General features: G+C 41.0%; 1 protein-coding gene across 2 annotated transcripts in view; it reads right to left on the bottom strand.

Moving 5' to 3' along the window:
* PSIP1 (PC4 and SRSF1 interacting protein 1) overlaps nt 1–21,386 on the bottom strand; it is a 37,620-nt gene extending 16,234 nt beyond the window's left edge. Inside the window, exons 1-10 of one of the 2 annotated variants that reach the window (XM_074933257.1) lie at nt 21,162–21,386; nt 20,522–20,699; nt 19,361–19,437; nt 14,358–14,496; nt 9,934–10,038; nt 7,985–8,092; nt 7,413–7,475; nt 5,083–5,227; nt 3,262–3,337; nt 281–506 (exon numbers count right to left, since the gene is read on the bottom strand). In XM_074933257.1, coding sequence (XP_074789358.1) covers nt 281–506; nt 3,262–3,337; nt 5,083–5,227; nt 7,413–7,475; nt 7,985–8,092; nt 9,934–10,038; nt 14,358–14,496; nt 19,361–19,437; nt 20,522–20,593 — 1,011 coding nt within the window. In that variant the 5' untranslated portion in view covers nt 20,594–20,699; nt 21,162–21,386. The remainder of the gene's footprint in view (nt 1–280; nt 507–3,261; nt 3,338–5,082; nt 5,228–7,412; nt 7,476–7,984; nt 8,093–9,933; nt 10,039–14,357; nt 14,497–19,360; nt 19,438–20,521; nt 20,700–21,161) is intronic. The other variant, XM_074933258.1, reaches the window with a different exon arrangement.
* Between the last annotated feature and the right edge of the window lie 3,081 nt (nt 21,387–24,467).

Below are 24,467 nucleotides of genomic sequence, written 5' to 3'. Positions count from 1 at the left end.
AGGAACACAGATGGAAAAAACCTTTTGACAAAAGAAGTAACTACCACATTTAAATCCCCTGTTAAAAAGACAAGTGTCTTTGGAAAAGATGCTTTTTTTTAGAAAATACCAAAGAAGTTCCTGAAAGAATTATTTGACAAAAGTTCTCCAACTTTTATTCTGTATGTATGAGACAGCCCAGGGCTCCAACTTTTACTAGGAACTAGCATCAACTTCAAGAAAGATCTTCAGTGATACTACTTTCCTCTATAATAAATACATTAAGAAAGCAAAATTATACCTTGTCACCTTCTTGTTCTTCTCCATCATCTTCAGTATCAGAAGCTGATACAGAACCCACTTTTGCAGCATTTTTCCTTTTTGGTTCAGCCTCTTTCTTTCCTTCCTTTTTGTCAAATTCTTTCTTTGATTTCTCCTCTTCCTTCTGACTTTCCTCTTCTTTTTTTCCTTGCTTTTTGGGCTTTTCTTCCGGTCCTTTTTTCTTTGCCTTCTCCTCCTCATTGACACTAAAACATGAACAGTATTCAGGCATTGTATCCATTATCTTAGTGAGTTTAAAACACCACATTCATCTAACTCAGGAAGTGGATTTCTTTTTTTTACCACCGAACACTAAAAATTATGAAGAAGGCTGCATGCCAGGTTCGCTACCCTGGACTTCAGGAGATCTGCTTGTCAGAGTAGTATGGGATAAAGCCCTGGGGGAAAGAGGGGCCCAAGAAAGCTGGCTCATAGTCAAGGATCACCTCCTCCAAGCTCAGGAGCAATGCATCCCGACAAAGAGGAAGTCCAGAAAGAATGCCAGGAGCCTGCATGGATGAACAAGGAGCTCCTAGACAAACTCAAACACAAAAAGAAAGCCTACAGAGGGTGGAAGCAAGGACAGATAGCCTGGGAGGAATACAGAGAAACTGTCTAAGCAGCCAGAGATCAAGTTAGGAAGGCCAAAGCCCTGACAGAATTAAATCTGGCCAGGGACAGCAAGGGCAACAAAAAGAGTTTCTACAGGTACACTGGTGATAACAGGAAGACTAGAGAAAATGTGGGCCCTCTCCAGAAGGAAAAGGAAGACCTGGCTACTGAGGAGATGGATAAGGCTGAAGTACTCAACGACTTTTTTGCCTCAGTCTTCATGAGCAAGTGCTGCAGCCACACTGCCCAAGACACAGAAAGCAAAGGTGGGGACTGGGAGAAGAAAGAACAGCCCACTGTAGGAAAAGATCAGGTTCAAGACCATCTAAGGAACCTGAAGGTCCACAAGACCCGTTCATTCACAGGTCCCAAGGAAACTGGCAGATGAAGTGAGAAGTTGTGGTAGACTAGCAAAGTTCCTGATGACTGGAAAAGGGGTAAAACAGCCCCTGTTTTTAAAAAGGGAAATAAAGAGAACCCGGAGAACAACAGGCTGGTCAGTCTAACCTCTGTGCCTGGCAAGATCATGGAGCAGATGCTTCTGAAAACTATGCTATGGCATGTGGAAAATAAGGAGGTGACTGATGACAGTCAAAATGGTTTCACTCAGGACAAAGTGTGCATGAAGAATCTGGCAGCTTTCTACAACGGGGTTACAGTGTCAGTGAATAAGGGAAGAGCAACTCAGATCCTCTATGTGCACTTGTGCAAAGCTTTTGACACTATCCCACACTACATCTGTGTCTCTAAATTGAAGAGACATGGATTTGATGGATGACCACCTGGTGGGTAAGGAATAGGCTGGATGGTTGTGCTTAAAGAGTTGTGGTGAACAGCTTGGTGTCTGAGTGGAGAGCAGTGACAAGTGCTGTTCCTCAGGGGTCAGTGTTGAGGCCAGTGCTATTTAACATCTTTGTTGGTGACACAGAGAGTGGGATTGAGTGCACCCTCAGCACGTTTGCTGACAACACCAAGCTGTGGTGCGGTTGACAAGCTGGAGGAAGGGATCTGCCATCCAGAGGGACCTGGACAGGCTTGAGAGGTGGGCCTGTGAGAACCTCATGAAGTTCAACAAGGCCAAGTGCAAGGTCCTGCACATGGGTTGGGGCAATTCTATGCATAGATACAGGCTGGGCGGTGAGTGGACTGAGAACAGCCCTGAGGAGGAGGACTTAGGGGTACTAGTGGATGGAAAACTGACTATGACACAGCAATGTGTGCTCACAGCCCAGAAAGCCAACTGTATCCTGGGCGGCATCAAGAGAATCATGACCAGCAGTTCAAGAGAGGGGATTCTTCCCCTCTACTCCACTCTCATGAGATCCCACCTGTGTACTGTCTTCAGTTCTGGGGCCTCCAGTGTAAGAAGGACATGGACCTGCTCGAGCAGGTCCAGAGGAGGCCACAGAGATGATGAGGGGGCTGGAGCCCCTCCCTTATGAGGACAGGCTGAGAGAGTTGCAGCTGTTGATCCTAGAGAAGAGAAGGCTCTGGGAAGACCTTATAGCAGCCATCAAGCACTTAAAGGGGGCTACAGGAAGTATGACTAGGGACTCTTTCTCCCGTGGTGTAGTGACAGGAGAAGGGGTAATGGTTTTAAACTGAAAGGGGGTAGATTTAGATGAGATCTAAGGAAGAAATTCTTTCCTGTGAGGGTGGTGAGACACTGGCACAGATTGCCCAGAGCAGCTGTGGCTGCCCCCTCCCTGGCAGTGTTCAAGGCCAGGTTGGACGGGGCTTTGAGCAACCTGGGCTAGTGGCAGGTGTCCCTGAACACGGCAGGGGGGTTGGAGCTAGATCATCTTGAAGATGCCTTTCAACCTAAATCATTCCACGATTCTGTGATATACTGAAACTGCGCATCTGCTAATCTATAGAAAACTATGCTAATGCTCATCTTCAGTTACTAGAACCATTAAGGACTTGACACAAGAACTGAAGAGAATAAAAACAAAATTTAGGTAACAAATAGTGTTGGAATTCCATCAGAATAGATTTCCGAAACAAAAATGTAAAAAATTCACTGTTTTAGTTTTGCATGATCTTGTCTTGTCTCTTAATAAATATCTTTTTCTCTTCAGTCAGCATACAAGGAATTTTGCACAGATTTTACAAGTTAAGAAGGTTAAGATCTTCTGTCTCTTGTTCCAGAAATGTACTACCTTCAGTTACTGTGTATTAATTACCTGAGCTGTAAATAACAACATCAAAGCAAACAGTAACTAATACTGAATACTAAGGGGCAAAACCCTGTCAGGAACTTAGTAGTAATTACAAAATTTTAACATAAGGAACAACATGGTTTACAACGAAGCAGCTTTATATTGAGAAACAAAACAGAACACTCACAAGTCACTCTCTGAAAGACAAGGGGGTTTCACCAACTTTGGTCTGCCTCTTGGTTTTGGAACCTTTACTTCAGAAGCTAGTATATATAGAGAAATAACAGGTTAGTCCACACCCACCATCTGCTCCTTGTTCATGACAAAAGATTCTTATTCAGACAGCAACTATGCTTATATCAAAATATATACCCTAACTTTGTTATTATACAAAATTCAAGCGTTGAGTACCAAACTTTAATCAAGATCCCTGAAAAATGAAAGTGTTGGTAGTTTTTTTAAAAACTTTGGTGGTCTCTTAGCCACAGGCTCCAACTACCAATTCTTGTATTTTTTGCACTCTGTGCAGTTAAGATTTGTTTCACATGTTGCGTAACTAATATGAAAAAGTCTCAAATCAGAAAATGAGAAGGGCTGAAATTACAGAATGGAAAGAAGTAATTTAGTGTTCACATTTATGCACTCTGCCAATATTTTCTGACCTAACATGGGGCTTCCATCACTTTTCTTGAAGTTAAGTCTTCTTAAGAGTTTTCTCTTCAAGTTTTCTTGAAGTCAAGAAGTTCTATTCCCACATTACAGTACAGAGCAAAACTTTGCATTTTCTCAGATTCACCATATTGCTAGGAGTAAGACAAATAGCTTTTCTGCCTTCTTGGCACTTAAATTCTTTAAATGCTTGTCTGGTGATGCAGTGAATATGTGGTTAGGAAACCTAATACTCAGTAGTTAAACTCCTGTTGGTGTTAGCATGGAGCACTTAAACAAGAGATGCATGCATCATATCAACACCAGAAAAGGTGTTTCAAAAAGGTATTTTATACAGGAGATGAAAGCATATCTTAAAGATCCAAGATCCTTTCCTGCTCTTACAGACAGCAGTTAGTAAAAACAAACAAAAAATCTGTCAAGGTAATAACATATTCAAATGTTAAAAATATACATGTAGTATTTACAATGAAACGAGGTGTGGAGGGTAGCTGTAGTAATACTTAATTTCCTCACAGCTTCCAAGGCAAAAGTAATTAAGTCTAGTTAATTGTGGTTGCATTTTCTACAAGTAATTTTCATACTGTCAACAGATGCAATGAGTATAAATTATGTTCTCTAGACTAGATGTTCATACAATGTACTTAACTGCTGCAAGAACTGTTTTCCAATGTACTAATGATCAATTCAAGAATATCCGCAAGCTTACCACAAAAATTTTGATGAATTTAATCATTGCTGCTTTCAAAGAAACAAGCACTGCAGAATTACCAAATGGTTCTAACTATACATTTTAAAATAAGTTTACCTTATTTTAATTTGCCTATCAATGTACACAGACTGCCGTAAACATCTTTTTAAGCAAGTCTCTCCAGCTCTTTTTTTTTGTTACTGTCCTCTGAGCTCCACCTACAGGCTCTGTGTAACCCCAGTTCTTTTCCTTGTGTTATATGGATATTCTAACACAATTAAAGTATTTTATAGACCTTTAATGAATATAAACACGTTTGTGGAGTAACAACACACAAAGAGATCTTTTATCTATATTTAGCAGCATTCTACAAAGGCACCTTTTCTAAAGGCGATACTTGTACCCAAAACCAGCAAGTCTTATTTAGAGGACTGGGCAATAATGCTGAGAATTTAAATCCATTTATGTCCCAAATTTATCATCTTAAGATGAGATGTTTTCTGATGTTTTCTCATTACAATCTCTTAGCAAAGACTACCTTTAGCATGAGAAAATACTGTACTCTTTAGCAGAAAGAGACAACTCCCTCACTAATTCTACTAAGCTATTTCTATGGTAAAAAAAAATAAATCTTTGGTTTAAAGTTACCTGCTGGTCTTCCTCTTTTTGGGCTTACTTTTGGAGACCCTGGCACAGGAGCTACTGCTGCCACTGCCGCCGCCGCCACTGCTGCTGCTGCCACTGCTGCTGTTGCCACTGCTGCTGCTTCCTCAGCTTCAACTTGTTTTTCAGCCTAATTTAAAGAATGAATTTCACAAGTGAGAAAGCACAGGGCACCAATATCTCAATTATTTTATCAAACAACTGTTTTAAACTTCTAGAAATGCATTATTATGATATTGTTTCTACACATGAAAATTTTTCTGAATTTAGTATAATATATTATATTTAAATATCACTAATTTTACCCTCTCCATACCATCACTACCTAATAGTGTAATGTTTCATGTAACTGCAACCAGCCCATTCATCTTCAGAACAATAAACTATCTTGGTACAACAAAGGAAAGATTATTTGTAAGTATTTTTAAGATCACCATAACAGCATACCAAAACCCATTTTTAAGCATGTAAGTTCATATTTATGCACACACACACACAAATACTCTCTTTTAGATGCCATCTATCCTAGCTGCATCAAATTATCAAGCCAGTAGGTGGAGCTATTCAGAAAAGCACCTGCTTCTATCTCTACAGCAATTACAACGAAAAATTGTACATTGAACTGCACTAACCACACACAAGGACATTCATGTGCATAATCATTTTAGGGAGGTTGGGTTGTAAAGACAGCTAGAACTTATGACAGAAGAATATCTTGATGAAAGGATACATATCTGCCAGCAGAAACATTCCATATCCATACATACAAAGAATTGAGAAAAATTCGAACTGGAGAAGATATTCACATAGTGTCCTGGATACAGGAGCATCAGCTAGCAGCAACACAAAAGTTATAGGCAAATACATGTTTATCTTAATATTCTTTGTGGATACCTATAATAAAAGGCAATTTGAAAGAACAAACTTAAGAACAGTGTAGAGGTACATCTCATATCAACTGTGCTTTCCATCAGCCTACAGAAAGGCTGTTTAAATCACACAATCATCTAGGTTGGAAAAGACCTACCTAGTCCAACAAATGACAGCAAAATACCTGTTAGAATGTTTTTTCACAAACTGAGGGAAAAAATGCACCGTGCTTTTTAAGGAAAGTAAGAAATGCATTCAGTCATACAACTGCACAGCCAACCCTCTTTTCTGAGACACAAGCATACACCACACACCCATTGAAATACTATGTTTTTCTGTTCAGCAATGGCCTGCAGTAATGCAAATTCCTGGTTAAACCCCTTGCCACACACAGCACGTGCCAACATAAGTCTGTCAGCTGAAGCCAATAAATATTGACAGAGGAAATGTTCTTAGGCCTAGTGCCTTATGATGCAAAAAACCCCCCTCATGTCAAACAAAACAAAAGAAAAAACACCACAACCGCAGGATTTGACTGTTTTTTTTTAAAAAAAAATGAGATTTTTTTGTGTGTTATCTGTGAGGCTTCTCTCCCATTTACAAGCTGCAATCATATGTATGCATGGTCAGACACTCTTTCAACTTCTTGCTGTTTCAGAACAGCAGCTTTGAATTTTATTTTAGATTTTTATAAAATTTCTTTTAAAGAAGGCATTCTTTAAATTCTGTTTTTAAAATATTCAGGTCATTTGTGTATGAGCATCCAAACACTTATCTTTCTTTTTTGTGGAGCAAATGATACTCTGAATGCTACTTACCTGTGACAACCATACTAAAGTTACTTCACATTCATCCCCATCCCTGCTGTCAGCACTAATGTTACAAGTTAAATGGTTTCAAATTAAAATTAAACTCTGCCCCACTTTAATCTAGTTTTTAGTTGGATCAGTGCCCTGATCTGGCTTGCTGTGTGACCAGATGAACATTAAGGCTAGAGCATGCTGAGCAAGCAGGTTGAACTGACTCTTTCAAAGTAACTCCAATTTTTCCCAGGTTGAAGACACTACAAAATCACAATCTCATTAAACAAGCGAATATGTCAGGTGTTACTTCAATGTAAGGAAGAAGTTCAAACGATTTTTCAGAGCTTCAAAACAGACTAATTTATTAGCAACAGTTTATATATTCATTTTGCATACATGCAAGGGACTGTTTGGGAAAACATGGGAACTCCCTACTCTACATTAACTTCAAATAGAATTAAGACTTGCAAAACACCCTCTATGAAACCTTTCATTCCTACAAATCTTTCAGCCATCTGAAAGGGGGAAGGAGGGTTTCAGGCACTTAAGAATTACACATAATCTGTCATTAAAGAAAGTAAATATCCAGCATCATCACATCCAAAAATTCCAGTAAGGTGAAGTAATTCAACATATTGTTACCTTTCTTTTTCTTCCTCTTCTAGCAACTTTAAGAATAGAAGCATCATTTGTTTTCACCACATCCTGTGAAGATTAAAAAATGGTGCTAAGAGTCTTAACAAAACAAAGATGTATTTTAAATTATTCTATTTTTTTTCCACAACTGAAGCCTCTAGCACATAATTTAGACAAGAATCCTGTAATGCATATGAAGACACATCCTATTTTTCAATTATTAAAATCCTGATTATATGGTAATCAGGATAGTCTTTAAATCTGCCGAGGTTTTTATCTAGTGCTTTAAAAAAGTACATTTGCAATGCAGAGTAAGCGATAAAAACCACACTGTTTTAAGTGAACTTACACACAGCCAGACTAAAAGAGTCCTTTCTGAAAACTTCAATTCCTGTTAGCTTCAGTGAGAGGTATAACCATGAATGAATACACATGAAGTTTTATATAGTTAAACAGCTGTAGCTGTTGTTAGTTAGCTGTAGCTAACTAACGGTAGCTTCTTAATACTCAGTAATATATTTACATCAATAAGCGTAACATTAAGATATTCTTCAGTACATAGAAAAGCTTTCACATACTTCTTTACTGTTTTTTTCAGAAGGTAGATCACCTTCTTTTGAAATTTCCATCTCCTTTTCTTCTGTTTCAACTTCTGTAGGTAAGTTACTATCTCCCTTAGGAGATAACTGCAAAGGGATTCAACAGAGAGTAGAAAAAATACATTAAAAAATATTTCATAGTGAAAAGAGAATAACATGCTAATAACCGTCAGGCTACTTTTCATTTTAAATAGTTTAAGTCTGTAGATACACCCCTTTCTGAGGTACACATTAAAAGCCTAAGGCAGAACCACTTTCTCTGGTACACAATTGCAGATGATTGTCAGAATAGGTCAAAATACAGCAATCTACTACGGTGAACTTAAATTTCACTGTTCAGGATAACATAACTACACTTTTCACAATATCACCAGTACATGAGTACTACATGTTCATGCCAACATTCAAGATTCATTTGTATCACTGTTTATCTATTATACACAGATGGGTATCCAAGTTGCAGACCACATTTAGCAAAGAGTATCATTCTACTCAAAGACTTAAGGTAGTAAACAGACATAAGAAGTTGTTTTCTCATGTGAGAGAGTAATTAGTGATAACTGGTGTAATCTACACTTTTTTTCTGATTTTGTTGGGGTTTTCTTTAAACTTTAAAATATTAGTTTTCAACTTAGGTGAGCAGTTAAGACTTGAAAAATCAAGAGTTTGTAATGATTTACTTGAAAATAATCAACACTTCCTTGCAGTCTATGTATGTACATGTTTTTTAGATACGCAGTTCATTCTCTCAACTTCAATTTATTGATTGTCCCACCAGCAAGACCCTTTTGTGAAATTCCCTTTTAAAGTAGCTACAGTTCTTAAAATTTCAACATCGAACAAAGCAACTCAGGCACAAGGCTATCAGTGCAATATTCCCAACTACTTGAAGATATGTTGTTGTGGTTTAACACCAGCTAGAAATTAAGCTCCAGGCAGCCACTCACTCACTCCTCACTGCTCCCAGTGAGATGGGGAGAAAAATCAAAAGAAAAGGTAAAATTTGTGGGTTGAAATATGACCAGTTTAATAACTAGAATAGAATAAAATATAACAACAATAAATAGCAAGAATTGTAATGAAAAGGAATATAACAAAAAGAAAAATAAAACCCAAGAAAAGACAAGTGATGCACAATAGAAGTGCTCACCACCCACTGCCCAAGTGGCAATCTGCAGCCCCACCCCAGCCAACTCCCCCCCAGTTTATATACTGAGAAAGACACTCTATGGTATAGAATATTCCTTTGACTAGTTTTAATCACCTGTCCCGGCCATGCTCTCTCACAACTTCATGTGCACCTGCTCACTGGCAGAGTGAAAGCATTTCAGGAAACTGAAAAATCCTTACCCTAGGATAAGCACTACTTACTTAGCAACAACTAAAACACTGGTGTGTTATCAACATTATTCTCACACTAAATCCAAACCACCACACTATAGCAGCTGCTAGGAAGAAAATTATCCCACCCAAAAATCAGGACAATGCCTAATTCAAACTGATTCGTATTATCTGTTCAGTCAAGTACACTGAAGAACCCTTTCAGCACAGACAGAACCTAATGTTCTGTTAGGCTTTTCAAGAAAAACTGTCATAATTGAAACAGACAGTCATACTTGTCTATGATATTAAAGCCTTCAAAAACAGAAGGGGAAACTTAAAATTAAATCTTAGTGTTCACTTCCACCTTCTCCTGCCTAGGATGTACTGTAGGAATTTAGTTTGTTACAATTTAGAAATATAGACTGGTAAAGAAATTTATTTTCAAAAACATGTACAGTAGCTTAGGAGTACAGAGGACAAAAATATTACTATATGTATGTCTGAAAAAAAAGCGAAGACAAGCAGTTACAACAGTAAAACACAATTATTTAAGTAAAAACTTGGCAATACAATTTTGACTGGTAGAACAAAACACAGCCACTTACTTTTGGTACAGAAGACTTTCTTCTTTTGGCTCCTGGTTTTTCTTCACTCCCCTCAGCAGGCTCCTGAACAGTTTCTTTGAGAGGAGTGTTAATGGCTGGATGGGACTTCAATATAAAAACACGAAAAATTAGATCTAAAACCCTTCCTGAACTACAGACTAATGATACTGAGAGGTGTTCTGCCACATGTATGTTACTGAAGAAAGCATCATGATAAGGAAACCCTTATTAGAGCCACAACAATATTAAAATATATCTTATTTCATTAATTTCCATGCTTCAGTTTAAACTGCATTCTCACTATCAAACTTTCAAGCTCTGATGCTATAATAACTTATTTTCACACTAAAAATACTGCAATATAAGTTTTTTCTTACGTATAATTAAAAAAAAAAAAAGTTTGGTCAAATACAACTTGTGATGCTACTGCATTTTTAAAAGAGCTATAACCCTAAGTGAGCCAACTACCCGTTCCTGAAAAGATGAGCATGAAAAAAAGTTTAATAAAGGCTAAAGAATTAAAGTTAAAAACATAAAGAAGGTGAAGCCAAAATGACTGGGTTTTATTCCATTACACTGTGGATAGCATTCTCACTCTTAAATATTAGCTCCTTCAAACAAAGCTGGCAGAACTCCCAATGCTTTAATTTTTCCCCCACTGAGGAAGTGGTTTTGGATTTAAGCCCAAGCCGCAAGCTCCCTTCTGCCCTCCACCTCCCTTACGAGCAGTTACAAGCAACATCTGCAAAGAATAAGTACTGCTTTCAGAACATTCCAGCCAGTTCTGGCAGTTAAACAAAAAATGTGGCTCTCAGAAGGACTTACCAAGACAAAATATGCCAGTAAAAGGACAGAAAATAAAAAAAAAAAAACGCAAGTGAATCCCTCTGTATGAGTAGCTGACAAGTCTGTCACTTTATCTTGTAACCAGAGTAAAAATTGAATTTTGCCAATATCTCCACGTGATTTACCCACTCCCCTCTGACCTTACCTGCTGTGTGGCCAAACACAAAATTATCCACTCACCCTGAATTTTTAGGCTTTGACAACTGAATGTCTTCCCTGCTACTGTCCAGTAACTGTGCTGTACTTTAAGAATCTTCTTTTAAAAAGAAGAATTTTATGTAGATCAAATATAGGTATCAAGGAATATCTTAAGACACGTTAATTCATCTCCAAGACCTCAGCTAAAAAATCTGTCCATTCACCAATGTGAACTGAATACTGCAGCATACTAGTAAGTGTAATACACTATTCTATTTTAAAATATTGTTTGAAAAATAGTGTCTTCACTTATCAGTATACTTATGTTACCTTTACTCTCAGTCTTCATAACCAACTACTTGTCTTCAATATTGAGATCACTCACTGCCTACACCGATCCTCTCTCACACGCTGCACCAGGGAAAACAGTTGGTGGGTATTGGTGTTTGGAACCTGTATGAAACCCAGTCTGGGACTGCCCTGAAGCTAGTCACAACCCATCCCAGCTGGCTTGGCAACAGGCAAACTGACCCACAGCATGCACCAAACTGCGCTGACTAGAGCACCCCTGCCAACACAACTACAGGAAGGAGAGTCACCGAGGAGAAGAGCAGCTGCCCAAGAACCAAAGAGATGCCACAGAAGTGGGATGCACACAAAGACATGCATGCAGAGCATGAGGGACACCGAGGCAAAACAGATGCCAGTGCAGGAGGGATGCTGGAAAGGGAAGACACATGAGGAGTCACCCAAGCCAGGCTCCAGTCCCAATGAGTTGCCTGAGCAGGGACAGAGAGGAGCCAGAAGGGACAGCTCTGAGGGGACTGTAGCCTATGGAGAAGTACACACCCGAGTCACTAAGAAGCAAGCAACAGCAAAAGCAAAGTAACTGCTACACACCAGCCTCTGTCCCCTGTGCTGCCATTGTCTCACCAAAGGGACCATCTGTGATGTGTGGTGAGAAGACTGGAGACCAGCGAGGGGGGAGCAGAGGTGGCCAGAGGGAAACTGAGGCATGTTTCTCTAAGTGTTTGTTTTTGTTTCTCATTATCAGAATCAGTAAGAAAAAGCTTACACCAATTGGCTAAATTGTGCCAAATTCCCTGATACGAGTCTTTTCCTGACTGTACCATACCCCTCTTTGCTAAAGATGGGAAGGTGGGGACTCAGAAGCCAATTTCAACCACCCCTCTACCCTTAAAACAGGTATAAGTTTCCTCATAAACTCCAAATAAAACTTGCTTTTAACAATGCATAGCACAGAATAGAAAGAGGTGGCTATCAAAAGAAAGGCTTTCTGAAGTTAAGATAAGGTGTCAATTCAGAAGAAAAGTTGCACAAGTCTACTGCATTACTTCATTAATTCTGTAGTTCAATCTGGTCCAACCTTTCTGTTCAAGCAGGGCCACCCTGCTGGCTGACCAGAACCATGTCCAGATAGCTTCTGAATATCTCCAAGGATGGAGACTCCAGAGCCTCCCTGGACAACCTGTGCTAGTGCTTGGTCACCCTCACAGTGCAAAGGTATTTCCTGATGCTCAGAGGGAACCTCCTGTATTTCAGTTTGTGCCCACTGCCTCTAGTCCTGTCACTGGACACCACCAAAAAAAGCCTGGCTCTGCTTCTTTGCAACCTCCCTTTAGGTATTTGTATACATTGATGAGATCACCCCTGAGCTGCCTGGTGCTGAACAGTCCCAGCTCTCTCAGACTTTCCTCACAGCAGAGATGCTCTAGTCCATTTTTGTTGCCCTTCATGGGACTCTCTCTCCAGTATGTCTGTATCTCTCTTGTACTAAGTAGCACAGAAATGGACACAGTACTCCAGTTAAAATAACCCTATTAAGAAAAGTTTCTTCTTCCAGAAACTTTTTTTTAAAAAAAGAAATAGTGGGGAAAAAATAGCAAAGAACAACCCCATTGCTTTAGACAGAACCTGACCAGTTCATGGAAAGACCCTGTGAAAAAGCTGTCACTGAAGCTGAAGTGAATGGAACTCAAAAGGTAGAAAGGACTATGTGGTAGAAAAGCTGCTAGACAAAGAAAACAGTCTGTATCTATCTCTTGACAGCATGTTTTGTGTATTTCAAATTGGAAATATATTTAGGAATCTCTGAGATGCTATAAAAGCGACCCAGAGCACTGTTCAATTGAAGTTACTGATTCCTGCTGTGAAACAAAAATATTAGATAAAGCTTGTTAACGTTGATTGTTTATACTCAGATTTTCACATTGTTAGAATGACTGGTAACATACAACTGAGTTATAGTTCACAATGACCTCAGCCATCCACTGAGTATCTCTCCTGAACACTCACAAAAAAACCCAGCAGGAAGGTATACTGACTCACATTTTGTGGTAGCAAAAATAATCTCTCCCTTATTAATACAACCCTTCCCACTGTGATGAGGGGATTAGCATCTTTGCATATCCCAGAGCAGAAAAGGTGTACATCTGGAGTACATCATCTTACCTCTCGATTCTACTTCAGAAACTCCCTAAGTCTTTATCCACATTCTCCTTCAAGCTAGAAACACACTTGTGATATCTTATGAAACAGGGATTAACTGCTGCTGAAATGGCAATCTGGCATGTCATGTAAGAGCAGCAAATACCACCAAAAAATACCAGTTCTTTATTATTACTGCAGCATTGCCTAGAAGGCCCAATATGTGACCAGGGCCCAGTGTACATAGCAAAACCAAGAGGCTACAGAATGTTCAGAGCAGACAGGGAAAGACAAAAATGAGCAAGACAATTTCTTTTGTCTTCAGATTAAATTTGGGTCTTTTTATGGGTAGCACTGCATAGCTCCAGTTTAAGCTTGGAGTATTTACCAAGAGGGCAAGAAACAAGGAACTACTGATGGACAAAAACTGAATCAAGTCATGTGACAGTTTGGGGCCAAAAGGCAGGCATCCCACTGCTTCCAACCACTAGAAGGAAAACACTATATGCTAAGAAAGCATGTACTGAAATCTTGCAAGGATACTTGCTGAGAAAAGCACTTGGGTTTAGAAGACAAAAAGAAGCAGTGTGACTGAGATTCAAAAAAAACAAACACTTTTCAAGCACAGTCATACAGTTCCAAAGATAAGTACTTTAGAAATGTATATAGTTATAAATGAGTATATATATATATAGCTATAATAAAACTTGGTATGTACTGTTAAAAGTGTTAAACATTTAGCTTTGCGCTCTGAAACTGTCAGTATGTTTCCTCATGAGCTCACTAAAATGAACCAATATCCCCAGTTAAACACCACCCTCATCTCTTATGCTATTAATACTAGAGACCAAGTAAAAAAAAATAATTAAAAAATGGTCTAACCCACAGTTAAAACAGCAGCAATAACTCATTACTCTACAGCAGTGAAATATTCACTGCGTTTTTTCCCCAACAGTATAGCAACAAAGATTTGCAGACTCTGCATAACTTACCTGTTGATGAGAGAACTTCACTTTGGGATTGTTGTCAATTTCCCACAACCCTTCATTAAAACCCTTTCTTTTATTTGGTTTGCCATATTTATCTTTATTTTCAGCATAAGGAAATATGTCTTTTGGTCCCAAAAATGCCCTTAAGGAGAATAAGAACAAAAAGAACAAAATTGCACATTTTCAACAGTTCACCTTTTCAAGCAAGTAAGCACCAAATGTTATTAAGACATGAAATTCATTACTATTGCAACAACTAGTTCTGCTACATAAATGTCTTTAGTTCTCTCAACTTTTGTCTTCAACAGCCCAAGTTTTCCATTACTACCACCACACATATAGACCCCCTCCTAACCAGGGTGCTGAGTGTCTGAGCAAGAAACAGCTAATGCTGCATCTTAAGATTGCAGCTGATACGACAACCAACCACTGTGAACTGGAACAATTAAAAACTGAGTAGTTTCCAAACAAAAAGAAAGAGCAATTGCTTCCTTGGAAAAAAAGCAAACAAACAGACTTAAAAGTATAAAGAATCCTTCAATTTGGACAATGTAAGGCAAGAAAACAATTTAAAGGAGAAGACATTGCTCCAAGCTAACAAAGCAAACTTTCAAAGTTATTAAACTAAAAATAATCCAGTTAAAATACAAAATTTAAGACTTTTTAGTGTATTTGACATGAAAAAGTAACACTAGCATACGCTGACTGCCCACATCTTTGTAAAAATGCTATGTAATTCAGCATTAATTCAGTAGTTTTTCAGTGTGTGGCAATAGGGCCTCAACTTGATTTACTGAACTTAAGCAATAAAAACTTTAAACTGTTCCTTAAGTTTCTCCTCCAATCCTTTTCTTGATGAAGTAAACATTGAAAAAATTTTTTATTTAAGCTACTCTTGTAGTAGAGGTCTTAAGACTGCCTGTGTATCTTTGCCAGTTAAACACCACTCCAGCATATCACTACCCCTACAGTAAACTCTGTAACTAAAGCTTTTAGCCTAGTAGCTTTTCTCATATGTCAAAGTCATAGTATCCACACCACTTCTTCCACTAGCTTCTAAGTTAAACTTGAGAAACCAAGGTAACATAGGATTGACAACCAACATTCTGTTTTTTGCTGAAGAACAAAGACTTTAATTCCTGCTCGACTTTCATGAACTTTCAATTTAGGATTTCACTGTAGCAATCAACATACTGCTAACAGAAACACAAGGCTTTGGTGGTACATTCTTATTTTCACTCTGTGCCTAGACACATGCAGATACTTGCTTGCTGAAGTGTCAGATCATGGAAAAGTTAAATAGATACTTCTAAACTCCACTCTCCTATTTTCTTCATCATCTTTAAAACATGAGCTCCTGGAGACTTAAAACCTACTAAACAAAAAAACCCACACCATGTTATAATCTAGAAATCTTAAGCATTTCCTCCTCCAGCAGTAAAAACACTTACCTACATGTACAAAGTATCAAGTAAGCCACTGTGACAGGTCAGGCTACAAATCACCCACTGCTTTGCAAGAGATGGTTATAGAGGATTCAGCCACTGTGGGAAACATACACCTGCAAGGCCTACTTGACCAGACCAGAAGGATGGAGAGGAAGACAAACAGAATCCGGGAGACACAAAAATAGGAGACATTGCCTTCCTTCTTTCCTATGCCCTGAAGAGAAGCATTTTTCCCAGGTCTGTAAGCATCTACCCATATTGCTCATGAAAAACACCAAACCCTGGCTACTGTGAAAGGGTCATGTAGCTTATTGGGTCACTGTAGTTAAATCCCCACGTACTAAAATGAAAATCAAACAAGAAAATTGAATGAAGAGAGATTAACACACAGCATCCAGAAACTAGAGTTCAGTGCAACCTTCTGTTTGTCTGTTACCAATCAAAATTTGCACTAATGTGATTTAATGGCACAACAGATACAAATAAAGCTTTTATTAAAATAGTATCTATTTTATTACTCTCTTTTAGGGAAGGGTTGCTGCATGAAGACAGTATGGAAATAAACCAAACCTCAACCAAATTCCCAAAGCATACTTTAAGAAGCATGTATCTGTTCACTGCACACAGACAGCAACACATGTAGTTCTGTTTCAACAAAACTTAGTGAAGATCAGCCATAACAGTCTATACCTGTTTACAGTGAAACGAAAAGCTGAATTAATAGTACTCTTAAAAGTCAAGTAAGAATTATTCAAGCTAGCCTTGTTTTCACTTTCTCCACAACTCCTTTTCCTACTATAACCATCCACACAGTTAGAAAATGTCATCCTTTATAAGACGGACTTTTTAGCATGATTAAACTCATCATCTGGATATTCAGAGTTGCCACTACTTACAGTAAGATAGGCTGTATATGTACAGGCTACTAACATGATGGATGTACATAGTGTCTAATCTCACACAGGTATGTAACTTGGAGAAGCCCAGCAGAGAACAAATTTACGAAATTTATCTTATTTCCCAAGAAAAAGTACATTCTTGATGGATCCCTAAGTCAATATTTACAGCTACAAACCTAAAAAAAATTACATGCCATGGAATAGCATTCTTTTTTACCTGATCTGCTCCTTCCTATTGTTACTTACAGGTATCTGCTGTAAACAACAATAAGTAAAAACAAGAAGCATGCGAGTTTCACCTGCTACCACTCTAAGGAACACAAGGTACATGACATGCTTAAAGAACAAATGCCATAAGACAGCTGGGTCATGGAGCATCCTGTACTTTGCAAAGTATACAAACCAGAGACAAGACGTTTCTCGTATATTGTATGGAACTCTGAAATGTAGTAACCCTGAATCTACAGCCTAACAAAAACCAGATCACAGTAAAACTTTGTTTTGTAACAATATCACAGAGGGAGGAATAGACATTTCAAATTTACCCATGTACACCACAAAAAAACCCCCTTCCAAACTCAATCATATCTTAGAAGCATAAGCTAAATGTAAAATAGGCCATGATGCTTCTCAAAATTTGCTAAGTTATTTTTAAAGCTTTAAATAAGGCGTTACTTCACTCTCCATTATATGCGATCTTCATCCCCTAACTTACTTACAACTGCACAAAGCCCCAGTAGAATCCAGAATGACATGCACATTACCTAGGGCATGATCAAAGGAATATTGTGCTTTCAGCTGCCAAAAAAAAAAAAAAATGTTGGGGAGAAAAAAAATTAAGAAAATGGTAGTCTGCTGCACTGTTTAAAATTTCCATCAAAAAATGGACAAGATTCAAACCTTGCAACCTTGAATCAAATTCCAGGAGTGCCTCTTTACCTACAAAACAAAATATAAACTAAAAAACCTAAGCTACTGAAAGATGAAAACAGCTAAATAAATGCATGGGTATATGAGCCAAGCGTATAGAAATCTTTTTCACAGGGAAAGCACTTCTTAAAAAAAAATTAAGCAAGTAACAAGTAGTATCAGAGAGTAGAGGATGCTTACTCTTTAATTCAACAGAGGAATGTATCTTGTCTTAGCGTGGCTTACTAAAAGATAGATGTAAAGTACCAGATTAAAGCAATTTCAATAGATATTATTAAATAAGATGAAGAAAAAAAAGCAAGGCCTTTCCAGAAAATGCAAGAAAGAGTACTTGCATACACAACTTCTATCTCTGACCTGCTTACATACCATTTGCCATTTTACTATGAAAAAAAGTAGAATTAAAAGCACACCATTATAGGCATTGGTACTTTTTGATTTAAAAAAAAAAACAAATCAGACAACAAATATAGCACTAAAATGGAAGTCTGTTGTAGTTTAACCCCTGCCAGCAACTAAGCATCACACAACTCCTTGCTCATTCCTCTGTACTCCCAGTGGGATGGGAAGGAGAATTGAACAAAAGTAAAACTCACAGGTTGACATAAGACCAGTTTAATAACTAAAACAGAATAAAATACTATAACAACTACAACAATAATAAAATACAATACTAATAATTATTGTAATGAAAATTAATATAATAAAAAGAGAAATAAAATCCGCAAAAGACAAGTGATGCACAATGTAGTTGTTCACCACCTGCCGACTGACACGCGAGAAGTGATCCCCCCAGTTTGCGTACTGAGCATGACATCCTATGGTATGGAATATCCCTTTGCCTAGTCTGGGTGACCTGTTCTGGCCATGCTCCCTCCCAGCTTCTTGTGCACCTGCTCACTGGCAGAGCACAGGAAACTGAAAAATCCTTACCTTAGGATTAAGTGCTACTTAGCAACAACGAAAAAATCAGTGTGTTATCAACATTACTATAACACTAAATTCAAACCACAGCACAGTACCAGCTACTAGGAAGAAAATTAACTCTATCATAGTTGAAACCAGGGCAAAGTCTTAGAAATCTACACTAGGACAACCAGTCATGCTATAAACATAATAATTTTCAAAAAGACAGAACTGCATAAAACCCAGCATATTTTCAAATGTTGTATGACTGCAAAATGCTAACATTGCTGAAAGTATCTGAAGATAAATATTTGTAGATTGTCAGGCATAAAGCTAACTGTACTTCCTCATTTTTCTCTCCAGATCTTACAGAAAAAGCAACACCCACAATCCCATACTCTCCAGGAAAAAACCCAAAGAAAACCCAAACAAAAAACCCAAAACATGATTATTTGTTTCTCAAATCTTGTCTATTTCATTGTTCTAAGCTTTATTTCACTTTATTTGAGAATATGTTATTGACAATTTTGAGGATATACAGGACTACAACTGTGAAGAAAAACATATCAGTCATACCATCGTAAGATTTTTTTACTTTTGATGAGGAAAGTGTACATGGTACAGTTATGATCTACCATTCCCCCAAATACCTGAAGCAAATACTAGAGAAGCGTATCTTGTCAAAAGTGATTAGTTTAGGAAGAGTTCATCTGCTATTGAATACTATAGTTTAAAATAACTACAGTCCGACAAGCCATTAACTTCTTGTCACGGCATTCTACAATGAAAAAAACCCAATGACCCTTAAATATAAAGGACTTACGTCTCATGGGTGCCAAAAAAGAAAATAGGCATTTTATTCGTAGGAGGCTTTACTGCTCCATCAGGAACTTCATCCACCTAAGGGAAAGACAGATTAAGTCAAGCAACAGTTAAGAACCGTCTAGGAGAAAATAAGTTAAAGTGTTAAATGTTAAAAAAGAAAAAGTCTTGAGAAAATTAAAACAGGTCTCAAGACCTCTTTTTAACTGTAGTTAAAAAATACAGCAGAATCAAAAACAGTATTAGCAGCAATAGGAAATGGCAACATCTCTCATGTTACAGCAACACTTTCCACAGGATCCCTTTCTAAAAAAGGACACACATAACGTGCTACAGGTAAAAGGCACAATTCAACTCCATCCAAACACCACCCTCCTTCAGCATAAACAACAGCCTTCCTACTTTTATGCTAAGCTGGTAACTTGCCCAAGCCCAAATGTCAAGCGCTACAAAAAGGAAAAGTCAGTGAAGTTTTTAAAAAACAATTCTTGAGCCAGCATTTTAGTTGGGTACATCATAATTAGTCTTTTAGCTACATTTTCACAACTGTCCAATGACCTACTGCAGTCACAGAACTTGCCATGCCTCTTGCAAGCGAGCAGGAGAACGCAAAAAAAGGACAACTTATCACATACACTTAGCTTATTCTACAGAATGCGCTGTAGGAACTGCTGACTATAAAAGTAAAAAGTAACCCCATAATTTCACGGTTTTCTTTCGTCAAAAATGAGCAGTTATTTAGGCACGGTATTTTTGTACAGCCAGGTGCTTCCACAGTCCCAGCGTCATGCTACCACCCAGCAATCTTCATCTCTAGAAGCTAAACTACGAAATTAGGACAACTAACGACTACGAGGGAGGAAGACGCGACTTTCGGACAAGCGTAAGGCAGCAGCACACCGGCGTGCCGGACCGGAAGCCGCTTCCCAGCGGGGGGGCGCCGCCGCGCCCTCCCCCTCACACGGTGGGGGGGTCTGGAGGAGCAGCGCGGCTTCACCGCACCGCTGCTCGCGGTGTCCGAGACCGCTGATGGCAACACAAAGCTCGCACGGCAGGAGAGGAGCGGGGGAAGCGGGTGCGGAACAGCGCGGAGGACGGGTACGGAGCGGGAGAGCGTCGCGGCCTGCGGGGGGGGGGGGGGGGGGGGGGGCGGGTGCCTTACCCTGGCTGGCCAATGGGGATAACCTTTCATCTTGGCAAAGATCAAGTCTCCGGGTTTGAAATCTCGGCTCATGTTTTCTCAGCGACGTTTCTCTTGCCGCCCGGCGAACTGGGCCGAGGGGAGGGGTCTGCACCTCCAGCCCCCGCCACCGACGCGCTGCCAGCCGCCCTAGGTCCCGCTGCCGGGATAAACACACCGGGGCGGGGGAGCGGAGACAAGGGCAACACGGGCGGGGGGGGGGGGGGGGAGGGGTGGAGACGGAAATCAACAGCGCGCTCCGCCGCGGCGGCGGCCCCCTGACCGGCAGCCGGGGCACACCGCGGCGCGCCGGCCCGCCGAAGGCCCCCGGGGAGCCCAACGCTGGCGCCCGCAGCCCCCACCCGCGGCGCGTTGGCGGTCCCGCCGCCACGCACGTGCCCACGCGGGCCGGGCCGCACGCAGCCAGGGGCGCGCGCCCGCCTGCCCCCGCGCCTCGGCGTGGCTCTGCTTCGCGCGGCCGCCGCCCCCCGCTCCCCGCCGGCGCGGCTCCCGCCACACGGTCGCGTCCGCCCCCCGCCCCAGGCGCGATGGCGCGGAAGCAAAGCTCCGCGCGCCCGCCCGCCCTGTCTCCCCCTCAGCGGTCTGGCGCCTCGCTACCCACCACGCTGGCGCCCGGCCCGCAGCCCACCTCCGCCTGCAGCAGCAGCGGCCGCCGCCGCCGCCGCGGGAAATACGGCCGCGCTCCCTCCTCCCCCCAGGCGAGGCGGTAGCAACCGGCACACCGCAACCGGGCGGCGGGGGGTGTCGGGGGCGGGAGGCGGCGCGGGCCCTGCCGAAAACGGACGGCTCGGCTCCCGCCTCCGCGCCTGAGGAAGAAGATGGGCGCCCACGAGAAAGCGCCCGCCCGCCCCGCGGCAGGGAGAGAGAGGGCGCGGAAGCAAGCGAACGGGCCCCATTCCCCCGCGCTCCCCTCAGCCGTGGAAGTGGCTCGTTCCGCCTTCCGCGGGGGCGGGGCGGCCGCTGCGCTGCGGTGGGGGGGAGGAGGAGGATCCGGCGCGGCCGCGCGGGCCGCCCTCGGTAGCGGTGCGGGCGGGGTGAGGCCGGGCGGCCATGCGGCCCTGAGCCGCCCTGCGAGTTCGACCCGGGCTGGGCCCCGCGCTGCCCCCGGAGCCAGGCGAGGTCATCGGGCCGTGCTGGTGGCAGCGTGGCTGAGAGGCCCGGGGCGGCCCTCCCGACCCCCGCCCAGCCCGCTAACCGGCCTGGCCAGGGGCCATGCGCCGCTTCGGCCGCAACAGCTCGCCCAGAGCCGTTTTTTCACGGTCGCTTAAGCCCACGGCCTTGCGCGGAGCCCGTCCCAGCCGGGAACGCGGCCCCATCCCCAGGCTGCAGGTAGCTAATTACCACCTTCCTCAATTGTAAAATGGGCGGGTGTGTTTATCCCCGCGGGTCTCTTTGTCTTTCTCCCACCCCACAAGCCCGGTTACGAAAACCTCCCCATACTGTTGCCGACCCCAAAGCCGCTCTTGTTCCCCGGGCACTCCCCGCTTTTTTTTTTTTTTTTTTTTATGTCTTGACTTCCCCCAACAAACTATCCAAAAACCCATCCCAAAACCCCCACGGTTTCGGTCTCTTGAGTCTGTAGAGTTGTCACCTGCACCTTGGTCGCCTTTAACTCCTGTTTTGGCTTGTGCTTTTTCCTGTTTCTTTTTTTTTCTTTCCCCCCCTACGATTACTGCCAATTCAGACCTCGCCCTACTCCCCTTGTCCTCCATATCTACTTTTTCTGGCCTGTTTACCTGTCAGTATTAAGCTCACACCTCTCCCACCGTTTCTGCCGCTGTGCCCCTCTCGTCCCGTTTTTGCCTGTCTCCTTGCTGCATGTATCGGGCACCTCTAGCCTCCCCACGCTGTTGTCCCACAGTAAGGGTTCTTTTACTAGGTGTGCAATGAGCCGAAAACTACACAAAGCCGACATTATGTTTAGTCCATATCTGCGCAGAAATGGGTACTAGGTGGTAATTCCACAAATCTAGCCCACCACACGCTGGCAAGTGACATATTTACACACTTCAAACTACACTTTCACTGTAATGGCCATTGGCCAGTTTCTCACCGCTTCGTTCCCCATTGGTTAACAACATTGCCTCGTCTCGAATTTAAAGTTACAGTGTCAGTTTATTATTCTATGCAAACTCAAAGGGTGGGGGTCTTAGCTGAGTAGGGGGCTTCTTCTCATCAAGAGATGTGATTTTCTCATTATAATGAGCTAAGTTCCTCTAAAGGACACATCTTGGGCGTTCTCTGTGCTATGTCCGAGCACATGACAAAGTGAATTTTCTTATTCCTTAATTCACGGTTTTCCTCTGTTTCTGCAAGGTTCTACTGTCTTTGAGCCTATTATCCCCTCCGGATCCTTTGTCATGTGAAATGTTTCTTGTTGCTTTAACCTTTAATCTCTCATCAACACTTACCCCCTCAAGTACTTTCTTCAAATAGAAGACTTCAGATCCAGATTTTAACCCAACAGCTTCTTCTCCCTGCCTGCCTGTCCTGTCGGGTCTAGTTCTAGTTCTTCTCACTCTGCATCAAAAATTAGCCAGCCTGTCAGTTCTCTATGGCTTTGGCCCTATCTGATGGCCCCACACAGCACCACATGCAAGTCACTGTACCCTATGTTTGTGCTAAGATAGGTGCCAAAACCAGCAAAAAGCTCCAAAAGTGGCACAAAAAGTTACTTCTCACACAATTACATTATCTCAAAGGGGTAGACTTAACCATTTTGTGCTTGAGTGCTCATCCCGGGTGTGTGGCCTGATGCACAAGTTTTACAGGCTAGTTTTCTGACAGCCACCCTCTGTGCTACTTGCACACAAAGATAAGCCTTTGTGAGACAAACGATCTTACTGCTTTCAGTTTTGATACTGAAACTCAGTGTCAGGCCCAGAACACCCACTGCAGTTGCCATAGAGCAAGTTGTGCTTTGTTCTAGGCTCTCTCCTCCTCAATTGCAAAATAGTAATTTGTTAACTGCAAAGCTTCACTCTATCTGTGTCCAGCCAGAACACTCTGCAGTTTTCCAGTGGCTTAAACCAGTGATATCCGGTTGATTTTCTTGCAGGTGGTAAAGCTCATATCACTGACATATCAAGTTTCTACAAAGTTAGATAAGAGCTCATCAGAAAATAGATCATTAACATACTAGGCAGGAAAAAACCCTTTCTTCCTATGCACAAACAGATGACCACTTGGGGCAAAAGTTGTTTAAAAAAATTAAGACTAAGGTAGACTGTACATCTAGAATTGTTTAGAGGAAGCTAAAAGTTGGACTACTTCTAAAAGCAGAAATTGTTATCTGAATTGGCAGATATGTCTTTATTTTGCTGCACTGAATCATTCCTATTTCAGCAATGTATAAAGTTTCATATATTCTCCTAAATGAGAAAGTATTGAGTACTGCATAAACGGTTTATATTAATATTTTGCTATGCAGGAACTGACAATCTGCTGGGATTCCCTTAGCTGAATCTCTGCTCTGTTTAACCATATAGTTACATTTGTCTTCCATATCAGATTAAATAAGGTCATATTTTAGTTTGAAGCAATGCTTTTGGAGTCTCTTAAGAGCATTCTAATTTTGTCAGCCTTTGGAAGCAGTCTTTTGAATCTGACATTTCTTAGGAATCAAAAGCTTTGCACCTTGTATTAAAATCAGTGAAGAGCAGCTGAAAATACTTTTTTTCCTAATTAAGTAATTCAAGATTACTTGCTTTCCTACAAAAGTAGCATGTTCTTCAAAAGAGACTTATGTGAATAAAGCATTTTTGAAAGGTACACAAACTAAAATTCGATTTAAAATGTGCAAAATAGGATTGAACAACTCATATTTTGTTTGTAATCGGACTCATTTGTACATGTTAAATAAACATGAAATTGAAGACAAATTCAAGTACAGACACAACAAAAGGAA

The sequence above is a fragment of the Athene noctua genome, chromosome Z (assembly GCF_965140245.1).
Source record: "Athene noctua chromosome Z, bAthNoc1.hap1.1, whole genome shotgun sequence".
In the NCBI taxonomy this organism is placed as follows: domain Eukaryota; kingdom Metazoa; phylum Chordata; class Aves; order Strigiformes; family Strigidae; genus Athene; species Athene noctua.
Note: the sequence above shows the minus strand (reverse complement) of the source record. Positions and strands in the feature narration are given on the sequence as shown.